This window comes from Primulina tabacum, chromosome 13, assembly GCF_025594145.1.
Source record: "Primulina tabacum isolate GXHZ01 chromosome 13, ASM2559414v2, whole genome shotgun sequence".
NCBI classification, from domain to species: Eukaryota; Viridiplantae; Streptophyta; class Magnoliopsida; order Lamiales; family Gesneriaceae; genus Primulina; species Primulina tabacum.
In genome coordinates, this window is record NC_134562.1 from 16,492,171 (window position 1) to 16,519,163 (window position 26,993).

Here is a 26,993-nt window from a genome sequence, read left to right on the forward strand (position 1 = left end):
GCTGGGTGAAGCTTGGGCGAGCGTGGCACTTGGCGAGCATGAGGTTGCGCCGGGCGAGCTGGGGTGAAGCTTGGGCGAGCGTGGCTCTTGGGCGAGCAAGGAGGTGCGCCGGGCAAGCGGGGTGAAGCTTTGGGCGAGCAGGAGGTGCGCCGGGTGAGGCGATGGTGGAGCGGTAGCTTGGGCGAGGCGGGGCCGGCGCGCGGGGTGAAGCGGGGTAGCTCGGGTGATGGCGAGTGATGATGAAGCGGTGCTAGGATTACGATTTGATTTGTTTCCAAATTTTTGGGGACTGACGAAAGGATGGAAGATAAGCACAACTCGCACCCGGTAACCCGAGGACAGCACGACTAATTGAACATCGAACCTGCGATTCAGTTCGACTCGGGAGGGGGAGACTGGTGATACCCCATAGATGAGCCCATTATCCCTGGCCCATCCCTAGCCCAAATGGAAGACAGGCCCATCAAGGGCCCAGGTATTCTCTTGTAAATACCAGGTTTGAGCGTATGATATTTCATTACTATATTGTTTTCAGCAGCACCCTTAGCTGGCTCCCCCTATATATCCTCAGTCACTGACTTGAGCGTCGGAGGGGCTACGCAAGGACACCCTCCTGGCCCCCCTTAACGGTCTTTCCGTTTAACGGTCTTTTTCGTGATTTCAGGCTCAGGACAATTTCAAAACCCTGCGTCTGCACTAGTGACACTGCTGGGAGCGGACCCTAAATTTTCCGTGAGTACTCACATTCATTTGTATATGTATGTCTTTTACACTTTATTTATTGTTAAATACATAAAATAATTAAATCCTAAACCAAAATAAAACAATAATCGATTCCTTTAATTTAATTGACATAGTTAACAACATATATTGTTAGTTTTAACTTTTAAAGGTATCAATCAGTTCAAGTAACAAATGTAAAGAAATAAAAAAACGAGAAACAAATTTTATCAATGTTAAGTATGAAAAATCCTTATCATAATTAAAAAATTGAACAAAAACGAATTTATAATTTTTTAAAAATTTAGTAATGCAATTAAAGTTTTTAATTAGATCTGAATCAATTTTCTTCCTTGCTGAAAGAGATATATGCCATAGGTAGGCGTGAAAATAAGTGATTGACATAAAAGATTTATAGAATCTAACCTTGCTAGAGGCCTAAAATATAAATATATATAGCAATTAGCAAAGTGCAGATGCAGAGATCGACCTCGATTTTGTATATGTAAATATGTGTCTGGTCGGGTTGGGTCTTTTAGATGGGCCAGACATGGGTTTTCCCTATTTCGTATCTTTTGGGTTGTTCTTTGATGGGAGACCAAATTAGAGAACGAGTTGGGGTGAGGACTGATACAAATTCTAGTTGGGGTTTGGCACATGCGTGCAAGTCAGTTCCATAAAAATTATACATTGAAGGTCGAATAGCCGATAGTGTGAGGATATTCTTAAGAATAAGTTGGACTCCAATATTGTGGGGTTTGAGTTTGAGTTTGATTTCATCATCATAGTTCAAAGTTTCACCAGGAATATAAAACCCGGATTCTAACAATTTAGTCCACCCATTGTTCACACTCTTCCTACCATATCTAGACAATACTTTCACGATTTCAATGGCATGGTAACTGAATCGCATGCATATTGTGCCCACTAAAGCATGCAGCAGTTATTGAAATAATAGAAAATACGCTGAACGCTTTTGGGGTTAGTAGCACGGAATTGACATACACTTTTCAGGACAGACTCAATGCGGGCAGGTTGCTTGGCTTGTCAAAACAAAAGGCGAAGCAAGACACGTTGAAAAGCTTCTATTAGAGGCTTTAAAACAATCTTTGCAAGAGCGTCTCTTCAGATTCTTCTGTTGCATCATTGACACCACCAAGTTGTCCTGCAGTGTTTAACAATACAACCCCCTTAACTTGATCTTGCATTGAGGCCGCTGATACCAAGGCTGTAAATCATCCTAGACTGAGACAACAATTAGGTTAGTGGCCAAGTTCAACTGGGCCAAAAAAGGAAGCGCAAAACTAAAATTTAAGCATAAAAATAGACCAATCAATTTAGAAACTAAATAAGAATGTCCAAATGCATTAATTTTAATGGTAGGAAGAAATTGGTTGCAAAGGCCCTCGATCTACTTGCTTGAAAATTTGCGGAAAATTAAATTTTTTTTTTTTTTTTTAAAAAGAACTTAATGGCCTCGCTCATAAAATCACTGGTGAAACAAGTTCAATATTTCAAAATAATTGCAGCGGAAGAAAATAAAGTTTGCCAAAAATCACAATTTAAAAATATCCAACAACTGATAAAATTGTTTGCGGAAAAAACATAACAACTGCTGCACTGAGGTCCTCGGGTGCCACTACTGCCGACCCAAGCTGGCTCACTGGTCCCCGCCCTCGGCCCTGGCCTCATCAGTACCTACAACAATCAAGTCTAGTGAGCCTAAAGACTCAGCATGCATAAATCGCAGGTAACGAGTAAAAATCTGAATTTAAAATATGCATGTGATAAAAATATCCTGTCCTGAGGCATACTGAAAATAATCTGTACTGAGCAGTTATAATACGTGCATAACTGAACTGGAAGTCACTGTAAAAATATTTGCTCCTTGGAGTCTGTACTGAAATAACTGATAAAATTTTCTGTTGAGATTATGTTTTACCGCCTGTGGCCACTCCAACTAAGCTGAACTGATCGGTAACTGGCTACCGGGGAGCTGAAACTGAACTGAGCTGGCCGGTCACTGGCGACCGGGTGGTACCATACTGAACTGATCGGTCACTGGCGGCCGTATAAAAATAACACTCCCACATAGTGAATGAACCACAAGCCATATCGCATAAATCTCAAAAATAATCATTTTCTGTTTAATGCACGTAAAATAATTAACTGGCGTAATGAAAATTCCTGTAATTTACCAACTAGATTGGATTGGATCGTTCCCAGGCTCGCTGCAACCTAACTGTGCCATGAAAAATATGCAATAGCTTAAACATAACCAACTATGAAATTTACGTTCAAAAGATGCGACTATGACGCCTAATGACTTCGCATTTAATCATGACTCCGAACCAACCTGAACCGACACTGAACCGACGTATAGTCATGATTAAAATACGCTGAAAAATCATAAAATAACGTTCCTAAAATGATAGGGTCGAAATCTAGGTGAAATGGAGGCCGAAACACGAAACGCTCTTTCGAGAGTCAATTTGGCACATTGCACCGTAAATTCTCGTACGACCTCAAAATTGATCCAAATGAGAAACGGTTGAAAACATGACCTTCCTAACTCAATGAGGCACTGTCCAGTCCAAGGCCATGGGCTAAAAGCCAACCAAGAACTCAAACGACGCTTCTGAACAGCAGCATACTTGCTGTCAAAAAATACAGCAGCTGCGCACTACAAGACTTGCATTGGTTTCGAGACTATCGGCCATTAGGGGCGTGAACCACCGACCAGAGACTCTTACTAACATCCCAAGGAATGATTTGAACCATGGCTAAGGGCCCTAGGCCAGCCACAATCCGCATCACACCAAATCTTAACCGAAGGGTCCAACCGAGAGCAACGTGCATGCGTGTGTAGTGTTTATGCTATGATCGATGTCTTGCGTCGTTCCAGTGGCCATTTGATTGACCATGGCACGATCTAGACATCTAGGAGCATGATATGAACCGTGGCTAAGGGCCATAGGCCAACCAAGATCCACACCAAGCCACAAAAGAAACGAACCATATGCTGAAAAATGGAAGGGCCGAATGGGGAAAGGGGCTGTTCTTGTTGATTATTTAAAAACCGATGAGCCATGGACCAAGCCACCAAAAGGGCGACTTAGTCACGTCTTAGACATGCTAGGGAAGTGATCCAACCATGGCTAAAGGCCCTTGGGGCAGCCAAGATCAGATCCACAACCCTTGACACAAAACTGAAATTTCGAATCACATTTCTGCACTTATGGGGAACTTGCTGTCATTTCGGTTTTCCAGCAAGTATGGGGCTGGTTTGAATGGACCAACATGGTCCTAATGCATCCTACTACATGTATACAAGCCGCCTTGGGAGCCTGGAGTCGATCCAATACCTGAAACCATCAAAACTCAGAAAAACGTGAAGCTTGTCAAGGGAAGTCGAAAATTCTGCATGTGTGCTCCAAAATATTTTGACATGGATCTCGATTTTTACTTGCTAAAACATGATCATGTACTGAAAAATAAATGATAATATGACTTGATTGAGGTTTGAAAGAAATCTAGACATGCCTGGTTTCGTTTTGAAAGAAAACGAACGAAACGACGACGCGCGGCACGGAGGAGGTGGAGCGCTTCTCTTGTTTACCTTTCTTGCTCTCGATTTTTCTTCCCTTGCTTCCTACTGAATTCCCACGGTTTTCCTCTCTCAAAAACACTCTGAATTTCGTGACTAAGGGAGGGGGAATGATGGTTAGGAGGGTGAGGGAAGTGGGTGCAAGATATAAGGAAAGAATCAAGACCAAGTCTTCTCATTTTTGAATTTTGAATTATGGTTTGATATCAAATGAGTTGGTGGATGCTTCTAGGAGGTAGTGGCCGAAATTTTGCTTATTTTCTAGTCTAGGATATGTCCATTAATTAATTAAATTGTGCTCCCAAAAATCCTAGAATTATCCTACTAATTACATGCAAAGAATTGGTCAAAGTTGATGAGTTGGAAAATGAATCTTCTAGCACTAAGGGTGGCCGAAAAATGCATGATAAAATAAAGGGAAATGTTGATTATCTAGTCAACTAATAATCCTTGAAAGCCTTATTAATCATTTAAATAATTTTAGTGAGCTAACCCCTTAATTAAATAACTTAAATGAGTTCATTTCTTAATCACCTCAAATAATTAAATTAAATCCTCAAACCTCCCTTTCTAACTTAAATGAACTTGGTTGCTAGCTAAATTAACTTCTGGAAATATTTCTCGAATCTTAAATTCTATCTCAAAACTCCAACTCCGGTCCGGCCTCACTGAAATAACTGAAATGCTAAAGATCAAACTACTGAACTGAAATAATAAAATAATTAACTTCAAACAAATGCATTTAAAATAATCATGCAATGAAGTCAATTAAATTTAAAAATCTAGAATTATGCATGGCTTATACGTCTACTGATTTACGGGTTCTACAATCCTCCCCCCCTTAAAAGAAATTTCGTCCTCGAAATTAGAACTCACCGAATAACTCAGGGTATCGACTTCTCATCTCCGGCTCAAACTCCCACGTAGCTTCCTCCTCTGAATGGTTGAGCCATTTGACTTTGACTCGCTTAACCAACTTGTTCCGAAGTTTCTTCTCCTGTCTGTCTAGGATCTGCACGGGTCTCTCCTCATAAGATAAGTTCGGAGTAAGCTGCAACGGCTCGAAATTCAGCACATGCGAAGGATTTGCCATATACTTCCTCAGCATGGAGACGTGAAAGACATTGTGTACTCCGGCCAGATTTGGCGGAAGAGCCACACGATACGCTAGCGTCCCAACTCTGTCGAGGATCTCAAACGGTCCAATGAATCTCGGACTGAGCTTCCCTTTCTTGCCAAATCTCATGACACCCTTCATAGGTGCCACTTTCACGAAGACATGATCGCCCACTGCAAACTCTAACTCTCTCCTCCGCTGATCGGCATAACTCTTCTGTCGACTCTGAGCAGTCCTCATTTTATCACGGATCTTGACTACTACATCTGCTGCCTGCTGAACAATCTCTGGACCCAACTCTGCTCTCTCTCCTACTTCATCCCAATGAACAGGAGATCTACACTTGCGACCATACAGCGCTTCATACGGAGCCATACCTATAGACGACTGGAAACTGTTGTTATAGGTGAACTCTACCAATGGTAAGTTTGACTCCCAACTCCCAGAGAAATCAATGACGCAAGCGCGAAGAAGATCCTCCAAAATCTGAATAACTCGCTCTGACTGCCCATCCGTCTGCGGATGGAAAGCTGTGCTAAACAGCAACTTCGTACCCATAATCGAATGCAAACTCTTCCAAAACGAGGAAGTGAATCTGGGATCTCTGTCGGATACGATAGAAACTGGAATACCATGGAGTCGGACTATCTCTCGGATATACAGCTCTGCATACTGAACCATGGTGAAAGTCGTCTTAATAGGCAAGAAGTGCACTGATTTGGTAAGACGATCTACAATCACCCAGATAGCATTCGATCCTCTGGCTGACCTCGGCAATCCGGTCACAAAGTCCATGGTAACATTCTCCCACTTCCACTCGGGAATAGGGAGAGGCTTGAGCAAACCTGCTGGTCTCTGATGCTCGGCCTTCACTAACTGACAAGTCAGGCACTCGGATACAAAACGCCTGATGTCCTTCTTCATTCCTGGCCACCAATACAATAGCTGCAGATCTTTGTACATCTTCGTACTCCCAGGGTGAATAGAGTACGGGGACGTATGGGCCTCTGATAAGATGTCTGCTCGGATAGAATCACTGCTGGGAACCCATATCCTATCTCGGTATCTCACAATACCGTCGCTGACTGCATACAAAACACTGCCCTTGGCTTCATCTCTCTTCTTCCACTGTGCCAACTGCTCATCTGCTGCCTGACCGCTGCGAATAAGGTCAATAAGAGAGGACTGGAGGGTCAAGGTAGATAAACGAGGAACTCTACCTCGCGGATAAGTCTCAAGATCAAACCTCTGCATATTAATCTGAAGAGGTTTCTGCATCGTCAAATGAGCCATCACTGCGACTTTCCTGCTCAAAGCATCCGCAACTACATTAGCTTTACCCGGGTGGTAGCTAATGTCACAATCGTAGTCTTTCACAAGCTCCAACCAACGCCTCTGACGCATGTTCAGCTCCTTCTGCGTAAAGAAATACTTGAGGCTCTTATGGTCGGTAAAGATCTGGCACTTCTCTCCATACAGATAGTGCCTCCAAATCTTCAAAGCAAAAACTACGGCCGCTAACTCCAGATCATGGGTAGGGTAATTCTTCTCGTGGATTTTCAGCTGTCGAGAAGCATACGCTATCACTCTCCCATGCTGCATCAAAACTGCACCTAAACCAAGCTTCGAAGCATCGGTATAAAGGACAAACTCACCAGATCCTGACGGTACAGCCAAAACGGGTGCTGAGATAAGAGCTTGCTTCAAAGTATCGAAGCTCTTCTGACACTCCTCGCTCCACACAAACTTCACATTTTTCTTTGTCAGTGCTGTGAGTGGAACGGCAATAGAGGAAAATCCTTGGATGAATTTTCTGTAATATCCTGCTAGCCCAAGGAAACTGCGGATCTCGGATGCATTCTGAGGCACAACCCAATCTCTGACTGCTACAACTTTTGCGGGGTCTACTTCAATACCACTGCTAGAAACAATGTGGCCCAAGAACGCCACCTTCTCTAACCAGAATTCGCACTTACTGAACTTTGCGAATAGTTTATGTTTCTGCAATGTCTGCAACACTGTGGTCAGATGCCTGCTGTGCTCCTCCCGACTCTTGGAGTAGACGAGAATGTCATCTATGAACACTATCACAAACTGGTCGAGGTACGGCTGAAATACGCGATTCATTAGATCCATGAAGATCGCTGGCGCATTCGTCAGACCGAACGGCATCACTAGGAACTCGTAGTGGCCATAACGAGTCCTGAAAGCTGTCTTCGAGACATCAGCATCTCTCACCCTCAACTGGTGATAACCGGAACGCAGATCTATCTTGGAGAAAATCGAAGCTCCCTGCAACTGGTCAAACAGATCCTCAATCCTCGGCAGTGGGTATTTATTCTTCACTGTAACCCTGTTCAACTCCCTGTAGTCAATGCAAAGCCTCATCGAGCCATCCTTCTTTTTCACAAATAAGACTGGCGCGCCCCATGGAGAAAAGCTCGGGCGAATGAACTCCTTGTCGAGAAGTTCCTGGATCTGCTTCTTAAGCTCTGCCATCTCTGTCGGTGCTAGTCGGTATGGCGCTTTGGATATCGGAGTCGTACCTGGCATAAGCTCAATGGAAAACTCCACCTCTCTCTCTGGTGGCATACCAGAGACGTCTTCGGGAAAAACGTCTAAGAAATCTCTAACTATCGGAACATCTGAGGCTGAATGGCTGGGTTCCTCGGGGACAGATAAAAGGGTTGCTAGAAATGCCCGACACCCTCTATGCATGAGCTTCCTAGCCTGAACATAAGGAATAATGCGCGGTAAAGGAAAGTACCTGTCCGGCTCAAATAAGAACTGCTCCATTCCAGGCGGTCGGACAAGAACGGATCTCCGCTGGAAGTCTATCAACACTCTGTTCCTCAATAGCCAGTCCATCCCTAGGATGATGTCAAATTCCGGCATCGGTAGCACAATCAGATCCGCATAAACAAGATTACCGTGCAACTCAAGGTCTATATCTCGGATAACATTGGTAGCTGCCATCTCCTCGCCTGACGGCAACACTACTGAAAAGGCTGTATCTAGCCCAATGGTCTGGATCTTGAGAAAGTTTGCAAAGATCTCCGAAATAAACGAGTGAGTGGCCCCTGAATCTATCAAGGCCTTGGTAGCGGAACCAGATATAAAAATTCTCCCTGAAAGAGCGGAGCTCTAAGTTGAATCCCACTACAAGATCTAAACTTATAGACATGCAAAGGTCTAGGTTCCTCTAGCTTAATTTCCCCGAAATAAATCTGAGTAGAGCATGCAATCCTATAACAGTTCTAAGTTCAAAATCTAAATCCCGATTCCCAAAATGCTGAAATTCGAAGAATAACTTAAAGTTTAAAGGTACCTGTCAACAACATAGTCTCCGGGTTGGTTTCCGCGGCATGGAGAGCAAAAACTCTGCCTTGGGTAGGCAGATTCCTCTGAGGACACTGCAGCAACATGTGGTCTGGACTGCCACACTTAAAACACTTTCCTGAGCCAGCCATACATGCTCCAGGATGGCGACGTGAGCACCTGGGACAGACTGGGTGCTCCTGAGTCCTCGGGGCTGGGCGTCCCCGCTGCTGCTGGCCTCTGTTCCTGGGCGGTCCATGAAAAGGCCTCTTATTCTGCTGCTGATGCTGAAGAGGAGGAGGGCGGTGCGGTGCCTGGACTGGGCGCTTGCCCTGGCGATCCCTCTCGATATCCCGCAGATCCTGCTCTGCGGCTAAGGCCTTGGAGACGGCAATCTCATAAGTAGCAGGGTCAGATACCCTAACATCCCGGCGCAAGATCGGCCGTAAACCCACCAGGAAGTGCATCAGCTTGGCTTTGGCATCATTCGCTATCAGGGGCACAAAGTGACAGCCCCTCTCGAACTTACGGATAAACTCCGTAACCGACATATCCCCCTGTCTCAGTCTCATGAACTCGGTGGTCAGCCTGGTGCGAACCTCCTCAGCAAAATACTTGGAGTAGAAAACCTCCGTAAAGCGGGTCCAAGAAAGTGTAGCCAAGGTCAGGGCTACCGAAGCTCCTTCCCACCATAAGCGGGCGTCTCAAGTGAACAAGTAGGTGGCACATCGGACTCGGTCTGCATCTCCCAGCTCCATAAAATCGAAGATAACCTCGAGGGATTTGATCCATCCCTCGGCAACCATGGGGTCAGATGTCCCAGAGAATTCCTTCGGGCGCATCTTCATGAATCGCTCATAAACAGCCTCGGGCCCTGTCGGCCTGGCTGCGGCTGCGGCTACGGCTGCGGCATTGCCCCCCGCAAACTGTGCGAAGAACTGTGCCATTCCAGCTAACATCTGGGCACTCATGTCCGGTGGGGGCGGTGGAGGAGGTGGTAGGTCTCCCTCCGGTCTATGCTCCTCTCTATCCTCTCGGCGAGGCTCCACCTCTCTGTTGCGCTCTAAAATGCGTCTAGGGGGCATACTGTTCCAACATAACCCATACGTAACTAACATGCATAATTCCATAATTTATTTTAAATGAACTCTGAAATACTGAAAATCTTGAAGCATGCTGACAAAATAATTCATGCTATAACTGAAATGCTGAACAAAATGCTGAACTGAAAAAACTTACAGACCAAAGGCGTGGCTTCGTGAGCTTCTCGCGGTCAGTAGTAGTGAAACCCTATACAGAACCACCGCTCTGATACCAACTGCAAAGGCCCTCGATCTACTTGCTTGAAAATTTGCGGAAAATTAAAATTTTTTTTTTTTTTTTTTTAAAAAGAACTTAATGGCCTCGCTCATAAAATCACTGGTGAAACAAGTTCAATATTTCAAAATAATTGCAGCGGAAGAAAATAAAGTTTGCCAAAAATCACAATTTAAAAATATCCAACAACTGATAAAATTGTTTGCGGAAAAACATAACAACTGCTGCACTGAGGTCCTCGGGTGCCACTACTGCCGACCCAAGCTGGCTCACTGGTCCCCGCCCTCGGCCCTGGCCTCATCAGTACCTACAACAATCAAGTCTAGTGAGCCTAAAGACTCAGCATGCATAAATCGCAGGTAACGAGTAAAAATCTGAATTTAAAATATGCATGTGATAAAATATCCTGTCCTGAGGCATACTGAAAATAATCTGTACTGAGCAGTTATAATACGTGCATAACTGAACTGGAAGTCACTGTAAAAATATTTGCTCCTTGGAGTCTGTACTGAAATAACTGATAAAATTTTCTGTTGAGATTATGTTTTACGCCTGTGGCCACTGCACTAAGCTGAACTGATCGGTAACTGGCTACCGGGGAGGCTGAAACTGAACTGAGCTGGCCGGTCACTGGCGACCGGGTGGTACCATACTGAACTGATCGGTCACTGGCGACCGTATAAAAATAACACTCCCACATAGTGAATGAACCACAAGCCATATCGCATAAATCTCAAAAATAATCATTTTCTGTTTAATGCACGTAAAATAATTAACTGGCGTAATGAAAATTCCTGTAATTTTACCAACTGGATTGGATTGGATCGTTCCCAGGCTCGCTGCAACCTAACTGTGCCATGAAAAATATGCAATAGCTTAAACATGACCAACTATGAAATTTACGTTCAAAAGATGCGACTATGACGCCTAATGACTTCGCATTTAATCATGACTCCGAACCAACCTGAACCGACACTGAACCGACGTATAGTCATGATTAAAATACGCTGAAAAATCATAAAATAACGTTCCTAAAATGATAGGGTCGAAATCTAGGTGAAATGGAGGCCAAAACACGAAACGCTCTTTCGAGAGTCAATTTGGCACATTGCACCGTAAATTCTCGTACGACCTCAAAAATGATCCAAATGACAAACGGTCAAAAACATGACCTTCCTAACTCAATGAGGCACTGTCCAGTCCAAGGCCATGGGCTAAAAGCCAACCAAGAACTCAAACGACGCTTCTGAACAGCAGCATACTTGCTGTCAAAAAAATACAGCAGCTGCGCACTACAAGACTTGCATTGGTTTCGAGACTATCGGCCATTAGGGGCGTGAACCACCGACCAGAGACTCTTACCAACATCCCAAGGAATGATTTGAACCATGGCTAAGGGCTCTAGGCCAGCCACAATCCGCATCACACCAAATCTTAACCGAAGGGTCCAACCGAGAGCAACGTGCATGCGTGTGTAGTGTTTATGCTATGATCGATGTCTTGCGTCGTTCCAGTGGCCATTTGATTGACCATGGCACGATCTAGACATCTAGGAGCATGATATGAACCGTGGCTAAGGGCCATAGGCCAACCAAGATCCACACCAAGCCACAAAAGAAACGAACCATATGCTGAAAAATGGAAGGGCCGAATGGGGAAAGGGGCTGTTCTTGTTGATTATTTAAAAACCGATGAGCCATGGACCAAGCCACCAAAAGGGCGACTTAGTCACGTCTTAGACATGCTAGGGAAGTGATCCAACCATGGCTAAAGGCCCTTGGGGCAGCCAAGATCAGATCCACAACCTTTGACACAAAACTGAAATTTCGAATCACATTTCTGCACTTATGGGGAACTTGATGTCATTTCGGTTTTCCAGCAAGTATGGGGCTGGTTTGAATGGACCAACATGGTCGTAATGCATCCTACTACATGTATAAAAGCCGCCTTGGGAGCCTGGAGTCGATCCAATACCTGAAACCATCAAAACTCAGAAAAACGTGAAGCTTGTCAAGGGAAGTCGAAAATTCTGCATGTGTGCTCCAAAATATTTTGACATGGATCTCGATTTTTACTTGCTAAAACATGATCATGTACTGAAAAATAAATGATAATATGACTTGATTGAGGTTTGAAAGAAATCTAGACATGCCTGGTTTCGTTTTGAAAGAAAACGAACGAAACGACGACGCGCGGCACGGAGGAGGTGGAGCGCTTCTCTTGTTTACCTTTCTTGCTCTCGATTTTTCTTCCCTTGCTTCCTACTGAATTCCCACGGTTTTCCTCTCTCAAAAACACTCTGAATTTCGTGACTAAGGGAGGGGGAATGATGGTTAGGAGGGTGAGGGAAGTGGGTGCAAGATATAAGGAAAGAATCAAGACCAAGTCTTCTCATTTTTGAATTTTGAATTATGGTTTGATATCAAATGAGTTGGTGGATGCTTCTAGGAGGTAGTGGCCGAAATTTTTCTTATTTTCTAGTCTAGGATATGTCCATTAATTAATTAAATTGTGCTCCCAAAAATCCTAGAATTATCCTACTAATTACATGCAAAGAATTGGTCAAAGTTGATGAGTTGGAAAATGAATCTTCTAGCACTAAGGGTGGCCGAAAAATGCATGATAAAATAAAGGGAAATGTTGATTATCTAGTCAACTAATAATCCTTGAAAGCCTTATTAATCCTTTAAATAATTTTAGTGAGCTAACCCCTTAATTAAATAACTTAAATGAGTTCATTTCTTAATCACCTCAAATAATTAAATTAAATCCTCAAACCTCCCTTTCTAACTTAAATGAACTTGGTTGCTAGCTAAATTAACTTCTGGAAATATTTCTCGAATCTTAAATTCTATCTCAAAACTCCAACTCCGGTCCGGCCTCACTGAAATAACTGAAATGCTAAAGATCAAACTACTGAACTGAAATAATAAAATAATTAACTTCAAACAAATGCATTTAAAATAATCATGCAATGAAGTCAATTAAATTTAAAAATCTAGAATTATGCATGGCTTATACGTCTACTGATTTACGGGTTCTACATTGGTACAACCACTTCTCTACTTGTATGCGTCCATAAATGGATTAAAAGCTCATTACAAATAATATTCAAATCTATAGGGTAGAAAACAGCATATACCTCAAATTAAATAATGTTGGATTAACCTCAACGATTCTCCCGAATGAAATGCATCGACAACATCCTTCGTACAGCCATTAAAAGCAGCAAGAAAGAAAAAGGAGCACACACTTGCCTGTTCCCAACTAATACAGCAGGTTCTCTTACTACCTCCTTTAAGAAATCCACCACCCGGTCTCTCTCCATACCAAAGCATCATAATCAATAATTGCCTTCTCGCTCCACCCGAATCCTAGCAAATCTAGTGCATAGACCTTATGATTTTTTGCCTATTCAGGTATGTTGTACCAAAAGAAAATAAAAGATTAAGAAGAAAATAAACAAATTTTCCTAATTTGATAGGAGCAATTGTTAAACTGTGTACCAACATCAATATGGCACGGCACCATATTAGAAGCTAGAATCCATTTGCGTTCAGAACCTTCAAATCACAAAGAAGGTTGTTATTATTTAAATCATTTTTGTTTCTGTAGATAACATGAAGAGCACATAAGTTACTGTTGCACAAGGCAAAATTAGCTAACGCATGTGAGATTTCGATTGTTTCTCTAGATGTATTATAGATGTATTACGAAGTTAAATAAAGGGGGGAGAACATTGATGATACTCACGGGAAATTTTGGGTCCGATCCACGCAAGTGTCACTAATCCAGACACGGGCTTCAAAATTACCCTGGGCCTGAAATCACAAAAAAGACCGTTAGGAGGGGGCCAGGAGAGTATCCTGGCGTAGCCCCTCCGACGCTCAAGTCAGAGACTGAGGATATATGGGGGGAGCAGCTAAGGGCGCTGCTGAAAACAATATAGTGAATAGCTTAACTGAACAATCAAACCTGGTATTTATAGGAGAATACCTGGGCCCTTGGTGGGCTTGTTTTCCACTTGGGCTAGGGATGAGCCAACAGTAGTGGGCCCATCCAAGTCTTCCACCTGGGCTAGACCCATCTATGGGGTATCAACAGTCTCCCCCTCCCGAGTCGAACTGAATCGTAGCTTCAAAGTTCGATTAGTTGTGTTGTCCTTGGTTTATCTGCGACGAGGACGTACCGTAACAGAAAAATTTATTTCGTTTGTCGTTAACGAACGATGCTTGCCGCTGCGAAAATTACGGGGATCGACCTGTAAGGAAAAGATATCAAATCAAATCACAATCTTGGTAAGATTTGTGCTCCCCCTATAAATATAGGCTCCTTCCGCACTCCAATCCTCACTTCTCCCTGAAAAATTTTCTCTGCCCTCGCACCCACACCGGCTCGCGCCCCAGCACACACACCGGCTCGCCACGCTGTCCTCGTCGAGCCGCAAGCCATTGCCTCGCTTGCGCGCCTCGCCAAGCCAGCCCTCACCATCTACGCGCTAGCCCCAACGCGAGCTCGCCCTGCCCCTGCGGGTCTGCTCGCCCAAGCGCGCCACGTCACGCCACGCCCCAGCGTCCGAGTACCTGAGCATCCCTGTGCTCGCCCGCGCACCGCCACGCTCGCCCGAGCGTCCAAGCATCCACGCTCGCCCGAGCATCGCCACGCCCGCCCCCGCGTTTGAGCACCCGAGCACCGACGCTCGCCCGTACACCGCCACGTTCGCCCCAACGTCCGAGCACCCACGGTCACCCGATCGCCCACGCTCGCCCGAGCGCCCCCGCATAGCCCGATCGCCCACGCTCGCCCAGCGCGCCCCCAGCTCGCCCAACGCCTGCTCGCCCGAGCGTCCAAGCATCCACGCTCGCCCGAGCATCCCTACGCTCGCCCGCACATCGCCACGCCAGCCCCCGCGTCTGAGCACCCGAGCACCGACGCTCGCCCGTACACCGCCACGTTCGCCCCAACGTCCGAGCACCCACGGTCGCCCGATCGCCCACGCTCGCCCGAGCGCCCACGCACAGCCCGATGGCCCACGCTCGCCCAGCGCCCCCAGCTCGCCCAACACCTGCTCGCCCGAGCGTCCAAGCATCCACGCTCGCCCGAGCATCCCTACGCTCGCCCGCGCATCGCCACGCCCGCCCCCGCGTCTGAGCACTCGAGCACCGACGCTCGCCCGTACACTGCCACGTTCGCCCGAGCGTCCGAGCACCCACGTTCGCCCGATCGCCCACGCTCGCCCGAGCGCCCCTGCACAGCCCGATCGCCCACGCTCGCCCGGCGCCCCCAGCTCGCCCAACGCCTGCTCGCCCGAGCCCTCAGCACGCCTCACCATCGCGCCCCCGCCGCGCATCGCCTTCGCCGAGTGCCCAGCGCGCATGCTCGCCATCGCACACGCTCGCCCAGCGACAGCGCCACGCTCACCCTTGCCCTCCGCCGCGTGCTCGCCCACGCCGTGCCACGCTCGCCCGAGCGTCATACGTTCGCGCATCACCCGAGCACCAGCTCGCCCGTCGCCCTTGCGCGCCAGCCCTCACGTGCCGTAACGCACCTCGCTCGGCCATCCTTGCGATTCTATTGCTTTGAGTATTTTCCCCTGCCTCATCCGGGTCAGTTCCCTCCTCTTCCTGTTTGATTATCCTTAGCACTTATGTCTTCTTCCGATTCCGATTCCGAGTCTACTTCTTCGAGTGGTTCTGAGAGGTTTAGTGAGTCCAGCGAGTCCAGCAAGTCTAGCAGGTCTAGCAGGTCCAGCGAGTCTAGCCAGGGTAGGACTTCCTTAGCTGATCCTGATTTTACCCTGATCCTCCTGAGGAGGAAGTCACCGCTCATAGTCGTCCGGGTAAGGAAGTTCGTCACGTGACCCAACAAATGAACATATCTGAGGCAGATAACTTATGGTATGGTCACTTGTCATCCTACATTCCTCCTCGTAGTGAGTCGAAAATTAGGACTCTGTGGCACATTTCTTCCTCCCACCAGATCATCATTCCTGGCCCAAAGGATCGACCTTATCTAGCCCCCAAGGGCTATTATACCTTTTTTCAGCATCATTTTGATGCCGGCCTTCGTTTCCCCCTGTGTGATTTCTTTCAAGAATTAAGCAAGTACTATCAGGTGCACTTAGGTTTACTCACGCCTAATGCCTTCCGTTTGATAAGCTGTTTCGCTGTGTTATTCAGAGCTTTAGGCCTCCCTTTGAATTGCACCACTTTTTCCTACTTCTTAGTTTTGTCCAGGTCAAAAGATGGACCTTTCTATGTAACCTCCCGGTCTAGCCACAAACTGTTCGATGGGGCCCCCAGTCATGTGAAGGACTGGAAAAAATACTTCTTCTTTGTACAGCCACCCAAAGAATTGACTTGCTTTACCGATTGGTACCCTGTCTTCACTAAACCCAAACTTTCCAAGAGTTATAAGAAAGATGAGGAGTACCTGCAGATAATGAGTGTACTAGGAGATCGATGCTTTAACATTCCCAAACTTCTATCTGAGGATCTCCTATGTCATGCCGGGTTAAGTCCCGCTAAAATTAAGCTGAAGGAGAATGCTGGTAGATATTCTCATCTGTCCATACTTCTTGTTTTTCTTTTATTTATTATGTTACTTGATAACATTCTCATTTGGTTCCTTGTCTCTGCTTGCAGGTACTAGAGTCATGAATGCCCTATTTCTCCGTGAACTTTCCAAGACAAAGGCCGGGGGTTCTTCATCAGCTTCCCAGAAATCCATTACCCCGGCAGTCACGATGGGCCCAAAGGGAGATTGTTCTGCTGCTGAGAAAAAGAAAACAGGTTCTTGTTCTACTACCGCGAAAAAGCCTGCTAGCTCCCCTAGCTCCCCTACTGCTGCGAAGAAGAAGAAAGCAGGCTCCTCCTCCTCCGCCTCAGAGCGAGCCTCCTCGCCACCTCCTCGCGCCAAGTCCCCTCCTCTGTCTGGTAAGCAAAATGCATCCACTGATCTTAGCCCGTAAGCCCCTCAGCATGGCAAGCGCAAGATTTCTGAGATTTCTGTCGCATCGGTCTCTTCTCCAGAGGGGTCCGAGCCCGATATGGGGCCTCCCCTCGCATCGGCGGTGCATCCTCTATACACTTCGGATTCGGCAATCGTGGGGCGGGGTCCTACTCCTCTGGCTCAGAAGATAATGTATCAGCTTCCTTCCGACGCCGATGCAGCGTTCATGGGTTCACTAGGGTGGTCAGACCTCCTCCGCCGGACATGCAGCAGTGTCATCGAGGTATACTTCTCCTTATAACCTTTAGATTGATGTTTAATATACATTTGATCTTCTTATCGTCTTTTCACCCTTGTCTACTTATGCAGGGCATGATGTACGTCGGGGAGTTGGCTGAGCGCGCTCACGTCGCTCGATCTGACTCTTGTCAAGAATTACGCGAGGTTCAGGCTCTCCGCGAACAGCTCCAGGCTACTATTGATGAGATGAAAGTGTCGCATGCCGAGGAGCTTTCGGAGTCCCAAGCTCAATTGTCGGAGTCCCAAGCTCAATTGTCGGAGTCCCAGATCCAGTGCGGCGAGCTCTCAAAACAGAAGCAGGAGTCTCAGCGGCTGATAGAGGATCAAGCTAAAGAGATCAAGAAGCTGAAGAAAGAATTAAAGAACTCACAGGCTGATCTTTAAGACGCCAAGGCACGACATGTTGCAGAAGCCTCCTCCTTCAAAGAGGAATTTCTCAAATCCGAAGAATTTGTCGAGATCTGTGGCCCGAAAGCTTTTCACTACCCGGGGGTGGGTTTCGAGGGTGCAGTCGGCCTTTTCCATGCTCAGGGCTATCCTCCGCCAGGTGCCCCTACTGACTTTATCGACTTCGAGGGCTTCATATCGAGTCTCCCCCCGATTCCTAGATTGAGCCCCTTTATTTATGTTATTTTCTGCATTGTTTTATTTTCCATAGGATTATGCGACTTTTGGGACGTTTACATTTGGTTATTTCCTTTTGCGCACTTTTGACATGTACGAACTCGTTTTATTTATGAAACCTTGAGTATTTTGCATTTGAATTTACTGCTTCTCACGAGTTTGTCTCTGATACTATTAACCTGTTAGGGCAAATAAAATCATCACCCTCTAACTCCTCTGCTAGATCATACCTTAGCAGGAAAATAAAAATCAGCCATCTTCTTCTGCTAACTCCTCTGCTCGGTGACAGGAAAATAGAAATTCACCATCTCCACCCTCTAACTCCTCTGCTAGGCGATGCCTTAGCAGGAAAATAGAAATCAACACCATCACCCTCTAACTCCTCTGATAGGTGACACCTTAGCAGAAAAATAGAAATCAACCACCTCTCCCCTCTAACTCCTCTGCTAGGTGACACCTTAGCAGGAAAATAGAAGTTCACCATCTCCACCCTCTAACACCTCTGCTAGGTGACACCTTAGCAGGAAAATAGAAATCAACACCATCACCCTCTAACTCCTCTACTAGGCGATGCCTTAGCAGGAAAATAGAAATGAACACCATCACCCTCTACTCCTCTATTAGGCGATGCCTTAGCAGGAAAATAGAAATCAACACCATCACCCTCTAACTCCTCTGCTAGGTGACACCTTAGCAGGAAAATAAAAATCAACACCATCACCCTCTACTCTTCTACTAGGCGATGCCTTAGCAGGAAAATAGAAATGAACACCATCACCCTCTATTCCTCTACTAGTCGATGCCTTAGCAGGAAAATAGAAATCAACACCATCACCCTCTAACTCCTCTGCTAGGTGACACCTTAGCAAGAAAATAGAAGTTCACCATCTCCACCCTCTAACTCCTCTGCTAGGTGACACCTTAGCAGGAAAATAGAAATCAACACCATCACCCTCTAACTCCTCTGCTAGGTGACACCTTAGCAGGAAAATAAAAATCAACACCATCACCCTCTAACTCCTCTGCTAGGTCATACCTTAGCAGGAAAATAGAAATGTACCACCTCCACCCTCTGCTCCTCTACTAGGCGATGCCTTAGTAGGAAAATAGAAATTTTTTCTTCCTCACTCTGCTCCTCTACTAGGCGATGCCTTAGTAGGAAAATAAAATTTTTCACGTTGCTCCTCTACTAAGCGATGCCTTAGTAGGAAAATAAAATCATGTTATCACTCTCACGATACCACAACATTCATGAAATAAAAGGAAGAACTTGATTTTATTGAATTCCGATGGATTACACAAGAAAATTTAGGAAATAAAATACATCAATGACAGAATCAAGAATAATACTTCCTAAGGTGATAAGCATTCCAAGGCCTCTTCAAAGCTTTGCCTTGCGCATTCTCTAAGTAATAGGCTCCAGAGCTCAACCTCTCGACCAACTTGAAGGGACCCTCCCACTTTTGGTCCAATTTTCCCCTCTGCTCTTCTGGCACCTTCCTCAGGACCAAATCACCCACCTGAAAGTTTTTTTGCACGACTCTCCGATTATAAGACTGTGCAATGCGGTTCTTATAAGCTTCCAATTGAATGCTGGCAGCCTCCCTCTTTCCTTCCAAAAGATCAAGGTCAGTAGCGCGTCTCGCCCCATTGTCCTCGTCATAAAACATCACCCTTGCCGATTCCAACCCGATCTCAGCCGGGAGCACTGCTTCATTACCGTAGACCAAACTGAAAGGAGTTTCTTTGGTTCCCTCTCTCGGAGTGGTTCGGTATGCCCATAAGACACTTGGTAGCTCATCCACCCAATTGCCTTTGGCCTTGCCCAGTCGAACTTTCAAACCCTGTACCAGCGTCCGATTAGTCACCTCCACCTGACCATTACTCTGCGGGTAAGCTACAGAGGTAAAGACTTGTTGGATCTTCATCTCTTTACACCAAGCTTCGATTTTGGCCCCTTGGAACTGTCTCCCATTATCGGATATCAGCCTCCTAGGTACCCCGTACCTGCATACTATACTCTTCCACAAGAATTTTAGGACGTCGTTCTCAGTGATTCTGGCCAAAGGCTCTGCTTCCACCCACTTTGAAAAATAATCAACTGCTACCAGTAGGAATTTTTTCTGAGCAGGAGCTATAGGAAAAGGTCCCACGATATCCATTCCCCACTGGTCAAAGGGACAGGCGGCCGTGACAGCCTTCATCATCGCGGCCGGCCGGTGATTCAACCGCGCATGACGTTGACAACTATCACAAGTCATTACCAACTCTTGAGCATCATGCAGCACTGAGGGCCAAGTATAACCGGCGAGCAGTACTTTTCTTGCTAATGCATAAGCCCCTAAATGATTTCCACAACACCCCTCGTGAACTTCTCGGAGCACATAATCAGCCTCTTTGTAACTTAAGCACCGAAGAAGTGGCCCTGCAAGAGACGTTCTAAACAACACGTCCCCAACCATTACATAGCGTGAACATTTTATCTTCAACTTACGAGCTTCGCGAGGGTTATCAGGAAGCTTTCCCTCTTTCAGGTAATCAATTATGTCAGTCCTCCAATCCTCTTCTTCTTGCTCAACTGCAGGTGAACTCGTGTGAGGTGTGAGTTCGATTTGAAATACCACATCTCTATTCTTCCAACTTCCCATCGTTCCAGCCATTTTGGCTAGAGTGTCTGCCTTTTCATTTTCTTTCCTGGGAATCTGTTCAAATGTAATCTCTGTGAATTTCTCTCTGATTCTGTTCACTTCTCGAGCATACTCAATAAGCTTCTCATCTTTCACATCATACATCCCCTTCATCTGTTGCGCTACCAACTGTGAGTCAGAAAAAATAAGTACCCGGGTAGCTCCCACATTTATGGCTGCTCGAAGTCCTGCCAACACAGCCTCATACTCTGCCTCATTATTGGATGCTCGAAAGTCCAACCTTACAGCCAACTTCACTTCTTCCCCAGCTGGTGAAATCAGTACTACTCCCACCCCACTTCCGTCCTTCGACGAGGAACCATCCACATACACCTTCCAAGGGTCCTCATTCTCCTGATGTACAGTCTCAGCCAGAAAATTGGCTAACGCTTGTGCTTTAATAGCTGTTCTCGGCTCATACTGGATGTCATATTCTCCCAACTCCGTAGTCCACTTAACCAGGCGGCCGGACATATGAGAATGAGTGAGAATTCTGCCTAATGGACTGTTAGTGAGCACCACAATCGGATGAGATAAGAAGTAAGGCCTCAAGCGTCTGGCTGTCATTACCAACGCCAAAGCCAACTTTTCCAACCCCGAGTATCGGATCTCTGCCCCCTTGAGTGCATGCGAAACATAGTACACCGGCTGTTGAACTGATCCATCAAGCTTGACAAGGACCGAACTCACGGCCCCTTCAGTGGCAGATAAATATACCCACAAAGGCTCCCCCGCTGCCGGTTTGGCTAGAACAGGAAGCTCGGCAAGGTACTCCTTCAGTTCTGTGAAAGCCTTCTCGCAATCCGGCCCCCACTCAAATTTTTTCGCCTTTCGCAGGGTCCGGAAAAAAGGTAAACTTCTATGGGCGGATCTCGAGATAAAACGTGCCAGCGCAGCAATCCTCCCTGCCAACTGCTGAACATCTTTGGGCCCCTGAGGAGAGACCATATTTTGGATAGCTTGAACTTTCTCAGGGTTAGCCTCAATTCCCCTCTCCGTCACCATATAACCCAGAAACTTCCCACTCTTCTCCCCAAATATACACTTCTGAGGGTTCAACTTCAGCCCATAGGACCTGAGGGTGGAAAAGGTCTCCACTAAGTCAGGTATGAGCAGGGCTGAATCCTTAGACTTTACCATGATGTCATCCACATACACTTCCACTTTCCTCCCCACCTGCTTAGAAAAGACTTTATCCATCAACCGCTGATACGTGGCTCCGGCATTTTTTAGTCCGAAGGGCATGACCACGTAACAGAAAGTTCCTTCAGGGGTGATGAAACTTACTTTATCTTGATCCTCCACGGCCAAGAGGATTTGATGGTACCCCTGATAAGCGTCCAGCATGCACAAATACTGGTGTCCGGCTATGGAGTCCACCAACTGATCTATCCGCGGCAAGGGATAACAATCTTTAGGACATGCCTTGTTGAGATCTTTGAAGTCCACACGCATCCTCCATTTTCCCGAACTTTTCGGAACAAGAACGACATTCGAGAGCCAAGTAGGAAATTGTACCTCTCGAATGTGCCCAGCACTGAGCAACTCTCCCACCTCCTTTTTTATAACTATATCTTTCTCGGGCCCATAGTCTCTTTTCTTCTGCTTCACGGGACGAGAATTCGGCAAGATGTTTAACCGATGTTCTGCTACATCTGGACTCGTCCCTGTGAGCTCTTGGGCTGACCAAGCGAACCTGTTGAGATTAGCTTGTAAACAAGTAATAAGTTTTTCCCATACCTCTAGGTCAAGGTCAGGGGCTATTCTTAGAGTTTTCTTTTCAGGCCCCAATGTCACGATCTCCGGCTTCTCATCCATCACCTCATGAACCTCTCTCCTTACCACGGGCAACCCGCTTCGCCCCCTTCTAATCATATTGACCTCCACACGTGCCCTCTTCCCCTCTTCTTTCACTATCCCCTCATAACACCGACGAGCGACTTTCTGGTCCCCACATAAGACTCCAACCTCCCTCCCCACAGGAAATTTCAACTTCTGATGATACGTGGATGCTACAGCTCTGAAATCCTTTAGGGCTGGTCGCCCCAGAATTCCATTGTAAGCGGATGGGGTGTCCACCACAGTAAATGTCGTCATCTTGGTCACCCGCCGAGGCTCATGCCCCAAAGATAAAGGAAGGACAATTTGACCCAGCGGCGGGATGGCATGTCCTGCGAACCCATATAGAGGAGTGGAGATTGGCTCAAACTCAAATCCTTCCACCTTCATCTGATCCAGAGTACTCTTGAACAGGATATTAACAGAGCTTCCATTATCAATAAAGATTCGTGCCACATCGTAATTGGCAACGGTGGTCGTCACCACCAAGGCATCGTTATGAGGAGCCACAATGCCTCGGAGATCCTCTGGCCCAAAACTGATGACATGATCATGGGGTAAGTTCGCACTCCTCGATATTTCAAAATTCTCCAACCTCCTCCCATGCGCCTTCCGCGCTCGCCCGGAATCCCCATCAGTAGCACCCCCCGAGATCATATGAATCATTCCTCTCGTCGGGTGATTATCCTCATTCGTTCTCCTCCTCGGTTCAGCGGGCTCCCGAGGGACATCCTGACCTCGACCCTATCTCCTTGGCTCTTCGATCCTTGGATGTATCCATGGAGGGCCTCGACCCCGCCTAGAAGACGGGCGAGATCTCAGCTCACTCCCGGACGAGGACCCTTCTTGTCGACCCCGTGGCGGAGGTCGAGCACTGCTCTCAACCCTCTGCGACTTCTCCCCCTCTCCCCCGACTCCCTCACCTCCATCACCTTATCCCGACTCCTATTCAGAGGAACATGTGATGAGAATTGTCTTCTACCTTTGGTTCTGTCCTCATCTCTTTCCCCTGCACCCCTCTTCTTTCCACCTCTCTCGGCTCCCTCCACCCTACTTCCTCCGGGCCGGTTTTTCATCCTCCTGTATCGTTGAGCATCCTCCAAGTTTACATATTTCTCAGCTCGAGCCAACAAATCATCATAGCTCGACGGAGGCTTCTTGACCAACGACTTAAAAAACTCTCCTCCCCTTAGTCCTTGTGTAAAGGCACTTATCATGATGTCAGGGGTAGCCGCTGGTATTTCGAGCGCTGCAGTGTTGAAGCGCTGGACAAACTCCCGCAACGTTTCAACCTCTTGCTGTTTCATCACAAACAGACTCAAATAGTTCTTTTGATGCCTCTTGCTGCTGGCAAATCGGTGCAAGAAGGCTGCAGAGAAATCCTCGAACGATTGTATGGAGTTGGGCTGCAGGGTATTAAACCATTGCTGGGCTGACCTCACCAACGTGCCCAGAAACACCCTGCACCTGACTCCGTCCGAATATTTGTGTAACAGAGCCGCATTCTCAAATCTCCCCAAGTGTTCCTCAGGGTCTGTATGTCCGTCATACTCTCCAACGTTTGATTGTCGGAAATTCGGAGGAAGCCCTTCCTCCAAGATGGCTAGTGAAAAAGGGATTCCTCTCTTAGGTACCGGCGCCCTGCTTCCCACCTGCTCCCTCAACCTCCTTATCTCTTTCCACATCTCTCCCATCTCACTAATCTCCCCACTCTGGAGGGGTTGCGTCTCTTCAACCCTGCTATGATGGACCTCAACATTTTCCTCCCGCTCCTGATGGGCGGCCCGTTCCTCTACAAACATAGACTCTTGATTCCTCTTCATGGCCTCATCCACTGTTCGGGTGATAAATTGGCCCAGCTGTTCCAGGGTCAAGTTTCCCACATTCTCATTGGGACGGGTTTGCTCGACCCTCGTCTCGTGGATGGGCTGCTCAGTTCTGGCCTCTTGACGAGGTTGTTCATGTCTCGTCTCAAGATGCGGTTGTTCCTGTCCCGCCTCAGCGCGAGATGGTTTTGGTTCCCTCCGAGGACGCGATGATGCTGAGGTGGCTCTTCCACTCCCTCGCCTCCCTACCATCTCTACGTCTCAACTCAGATATTCCCACAGACGGCGCCAAGTGATACTCACGGGAAATTTAGGGTCCGATCCACGCAAGCGTCAATAATCCAGACACGGGCTTCAAAATTACCCTGGGCCTGAAATCACAAATAAAGCCGTTAGGAGGGAGCCAGGAGAGTATCCTGGCGTAGCCTCTCCGATGCTCAAGTCAGAGACTGAGGATATATGGGGGGAGTAGCTAAGGGCGCTGCTGAAAACAATATAGTGAATAGCTTAACTGAACAATCAAACCTGGTATTTATAGGAGAATACCTGGGCCCTTGGTGGGCTTGTTTTCCACTTGGGCTAGGGATGAGCCAAGAGTAGTGGGCCCATCCAAGTCTTCCACCTGGGCTAGACCCATCTATTGGGTATCAATTGATATATTGCGATTAATGTTTTCACGACCTAAAAGGACAAAAAAAAAAGAGACCAAACGTAACCTCCATTGATATGTAGAAGCCCCAAATCCATGAATAGGAACAATGGGGACCCCTCCCCTTCCACTACATAATGTATCTTCCGACCTGGCCACATCCAATAGTTATATCCATCCGATTTAAACAACAATTTCTCCAAGTCTAGCTCATATCAAGCACGGGTATCACAAATAAAGTTAAATAAAAACGAACCAATCACACTAATTAAGTTACATCCACCTTGTGACATCGAGGAAGGGGGTCGCATGACAGTTATAGTGGAAGCAACTGAAGCTGCAGCCATAACAATTCCTCTGAACGCAAAATCTCTGAGACTCAACCCACACCTGCTTCTTGAAAGAAAAACAGCTAATCAAAAATCAAAATGGGAATCGAAATCCATGAGCAAACACACACTAACCGTGAAGAATATGTTCTCGCGGCCAAACATTGGTAATCCAAGCGCGTTTGGTGCGTTCGTGTATGCTGACATCGTGAGCTATTTCCGGAGGCACCATCGGTGCGAAAGAGCAAGTGTAGAACGATGGAGAGAAAGATGGCAGGCAGATGGAGTCAAAGAAAATGAAGAAAATGAGTAAACCGAAAGCTGTCATCCGCACACAAGCGCCGCACAAACTCTTGCTGTGGTAGATAAAACAACGCAGGATACGTGTATTTCATTTGACCTGCAACCGTACCAAAACTGGCCAACCTAAACTTATTCACGCTTTATAACAAGTAGATAGATATACTTGTTCTAAAAATAAATACATAAGAATTAAGTGTAAAGAAACCAGAAAATTTCTTTGAAGATGTATTCAACACCATGTCAAAGGCTATTTTTTTCTTACATGAAAATGTTGTTGGAAAATGTTCTCATCAAATCCAAGGAAAAAAAATAAGGAAATAAGCAACCTAAAATTCATGGTCATATGTCTGGAGACTCCAAGGCCGATGATTTTTATCGCCTAGAGACAATATTTCCCAAACAATAGGAAAGGTCCATACCACCACCAAACAGGGATAATCATGTGCACATGATAAATAATCCAAACTTAAGTCATCCAAACTCAAGATTTAATTAAATGATCGGATGAAATTTAAATGAACAAAGATAACTGAATCAGTAGAGTGAGCTGTTATATTAGTTAGAACTTAACCTGACGCATTAAGTTAGTTCAAGTGTTAAGTCATAAATCGAACAACTGATATCAGTTTGACACGTCATCAGCTAGGTCAACCAACAATTGACAAATCGACACAGTAGATTGTAACTAACAGTAGGAGAGCCGCATATCAGACTGCAACTTCGTACTATTATCAAAAGAATGTTGACACACTCAAATAGAATAATTCAAACGGATATGAATCATTTAATGCATTTATTATTATCGTTTGGATGAAAGCCTATAAATAGATGAAGAATTCAGTATGAAAGAGATTGATTTCGACATTAACATCGATTTTGAGAACACTTGAGAAATTCAGTTTTACACGATCAGTTGTGATATTCATACAGAGAAGCTCACTCTTCAAAGATATATTAATAGCTTTCAGGCTATCATTTGAGATAAGATTACTAGCACATTACACCAAAATATTCGATTTTTTAAAGATCAGTTGTGCTACGAAAACTAAATCAGTTGTATACTGATAATCTGTAAGAAACTAAGATGTAAGGTTCAAGAATTAAAATTATGTAACCTCAATGCATGTAATCTAGGATTTTATTTAAATGTTTTATTTATTTATTTTTATGCATTCGATGCATAATTATTGCATGATAGGATTCAATTCATGATTATTTTAAAAGTTCACGCATTAGGGTTTCTAGATGCATTTCGCACTGGATCGAGGAACGGAGACCGAAGAATTATCAGAAAATTTATTTTTATTACATGTTTAATTTTTATTTATTAATATAAGGTGTTTTAAGTGTATTTTTCAGGAAATGGGCATTGTTGGTTATATTTACCCGTCAGAGCATATTTTTAA

General features: G+C 45.9%; 2 protein-coding genes across 2 annotated transcripts; one reads left to right on the top strand and one right to left on the bottom strand.

The window, feature by feature from the left end:
* Window positions 1–1,461: 1,461 nt before the first annotated feature.
* LOC142523471 (uncharacterized) lies at window positions 1,462–25,670 on the bottom strand. Its single transcript, XM_075627281.1, has 6 exons — window positions 25,416–25,670; window positions 25,233–25,367; window positions 25,023–25,160; window positions 13,586–13,642; window positions 13,222–13,490; window positions 1,462–1,965 (listed from the first exon to the last, which is right to left on the bottom strand). Exons 1-5 carry the CDS (start codon window positions 25,489–25,491, stop codon window positions 13,477–13,479), a joined length of 420 nt encoding a protein of 139 aa, XP_075483396.1. The 5' UTR covers window positions 25,492–25,670; the 3' UTR covers window positions 1,462–1,965; window positions 13,222–13,476.
* LOC142523044 (uncharacterized) lies at window positions 15,948–17,714 on the top strand. Its single transcript, XM_075626684.1, has 4 exons — window positions 15,948–16,629; window positions 16,724–17,014; window positions 17,111–17,313; window positions 17,400–17,714. Exons 1-4 carry the CDS (start codon window positions 15,948–15,950, stop codon window positions 17,712–17,714), a joined length of 1,491 nt encoding a protein of 496 aa, XP_075482799.1.
* Window positions 25,671–26,993: the final 1,323 nt, after the last annotated feature.

What these genes read in the sequence shown, in the direction of transcription:
- LOC142523044 (XM_075626684.1), top strand. Translation starts at nt 15,948, where the DNA reads ATGAACATATCTGAGGCAGATAACTTATGGTATGGTCACTTGTCATCC. An exon ending in CAAGTCCCCTCCTCTGTCTG is followed by an intron (nt 17,015 to 17,110) that starts GTAAGCAAAATG and finishes TCTCTTCTCCAG; the next exon opens with AGGGGTCCGAGCCCGATATG. An exon ending in CATGCAGCAGTGTCATCGAG is followed by an intron (nt 17,314 to 17,399) that starts GTATACTTCTCC and finishes CTACTTATGCAG; the next exon opens with GGCATGATGTACGTCGGGGA.
- LOC142523471 (XM_075627281.1), bottom strand. Translation starts at nt 25,491, where the DNA reads ATGTCAGCATACACGAACGCACCAAACGCGCTTGGATTACCAATGTTT. An exon ending in GAACATATTCTTCACGGTTA is followed by an intron (nt 25,368 to 25,415) that starts GTGTGTGTTTGC and finishes ATTTTTGATTAG; the next exon opens with CTGTTTTTCTTTCAAGAAGC. An exon ending in GCTTCTACATATCAATGGAG is followed by an intron (nt 13,643 to 25,022) that starts GTTACGTTTGGT and finishes TGTGATTTGAAG; the next exon opens with GTTCTGAACGCAAATGGATT.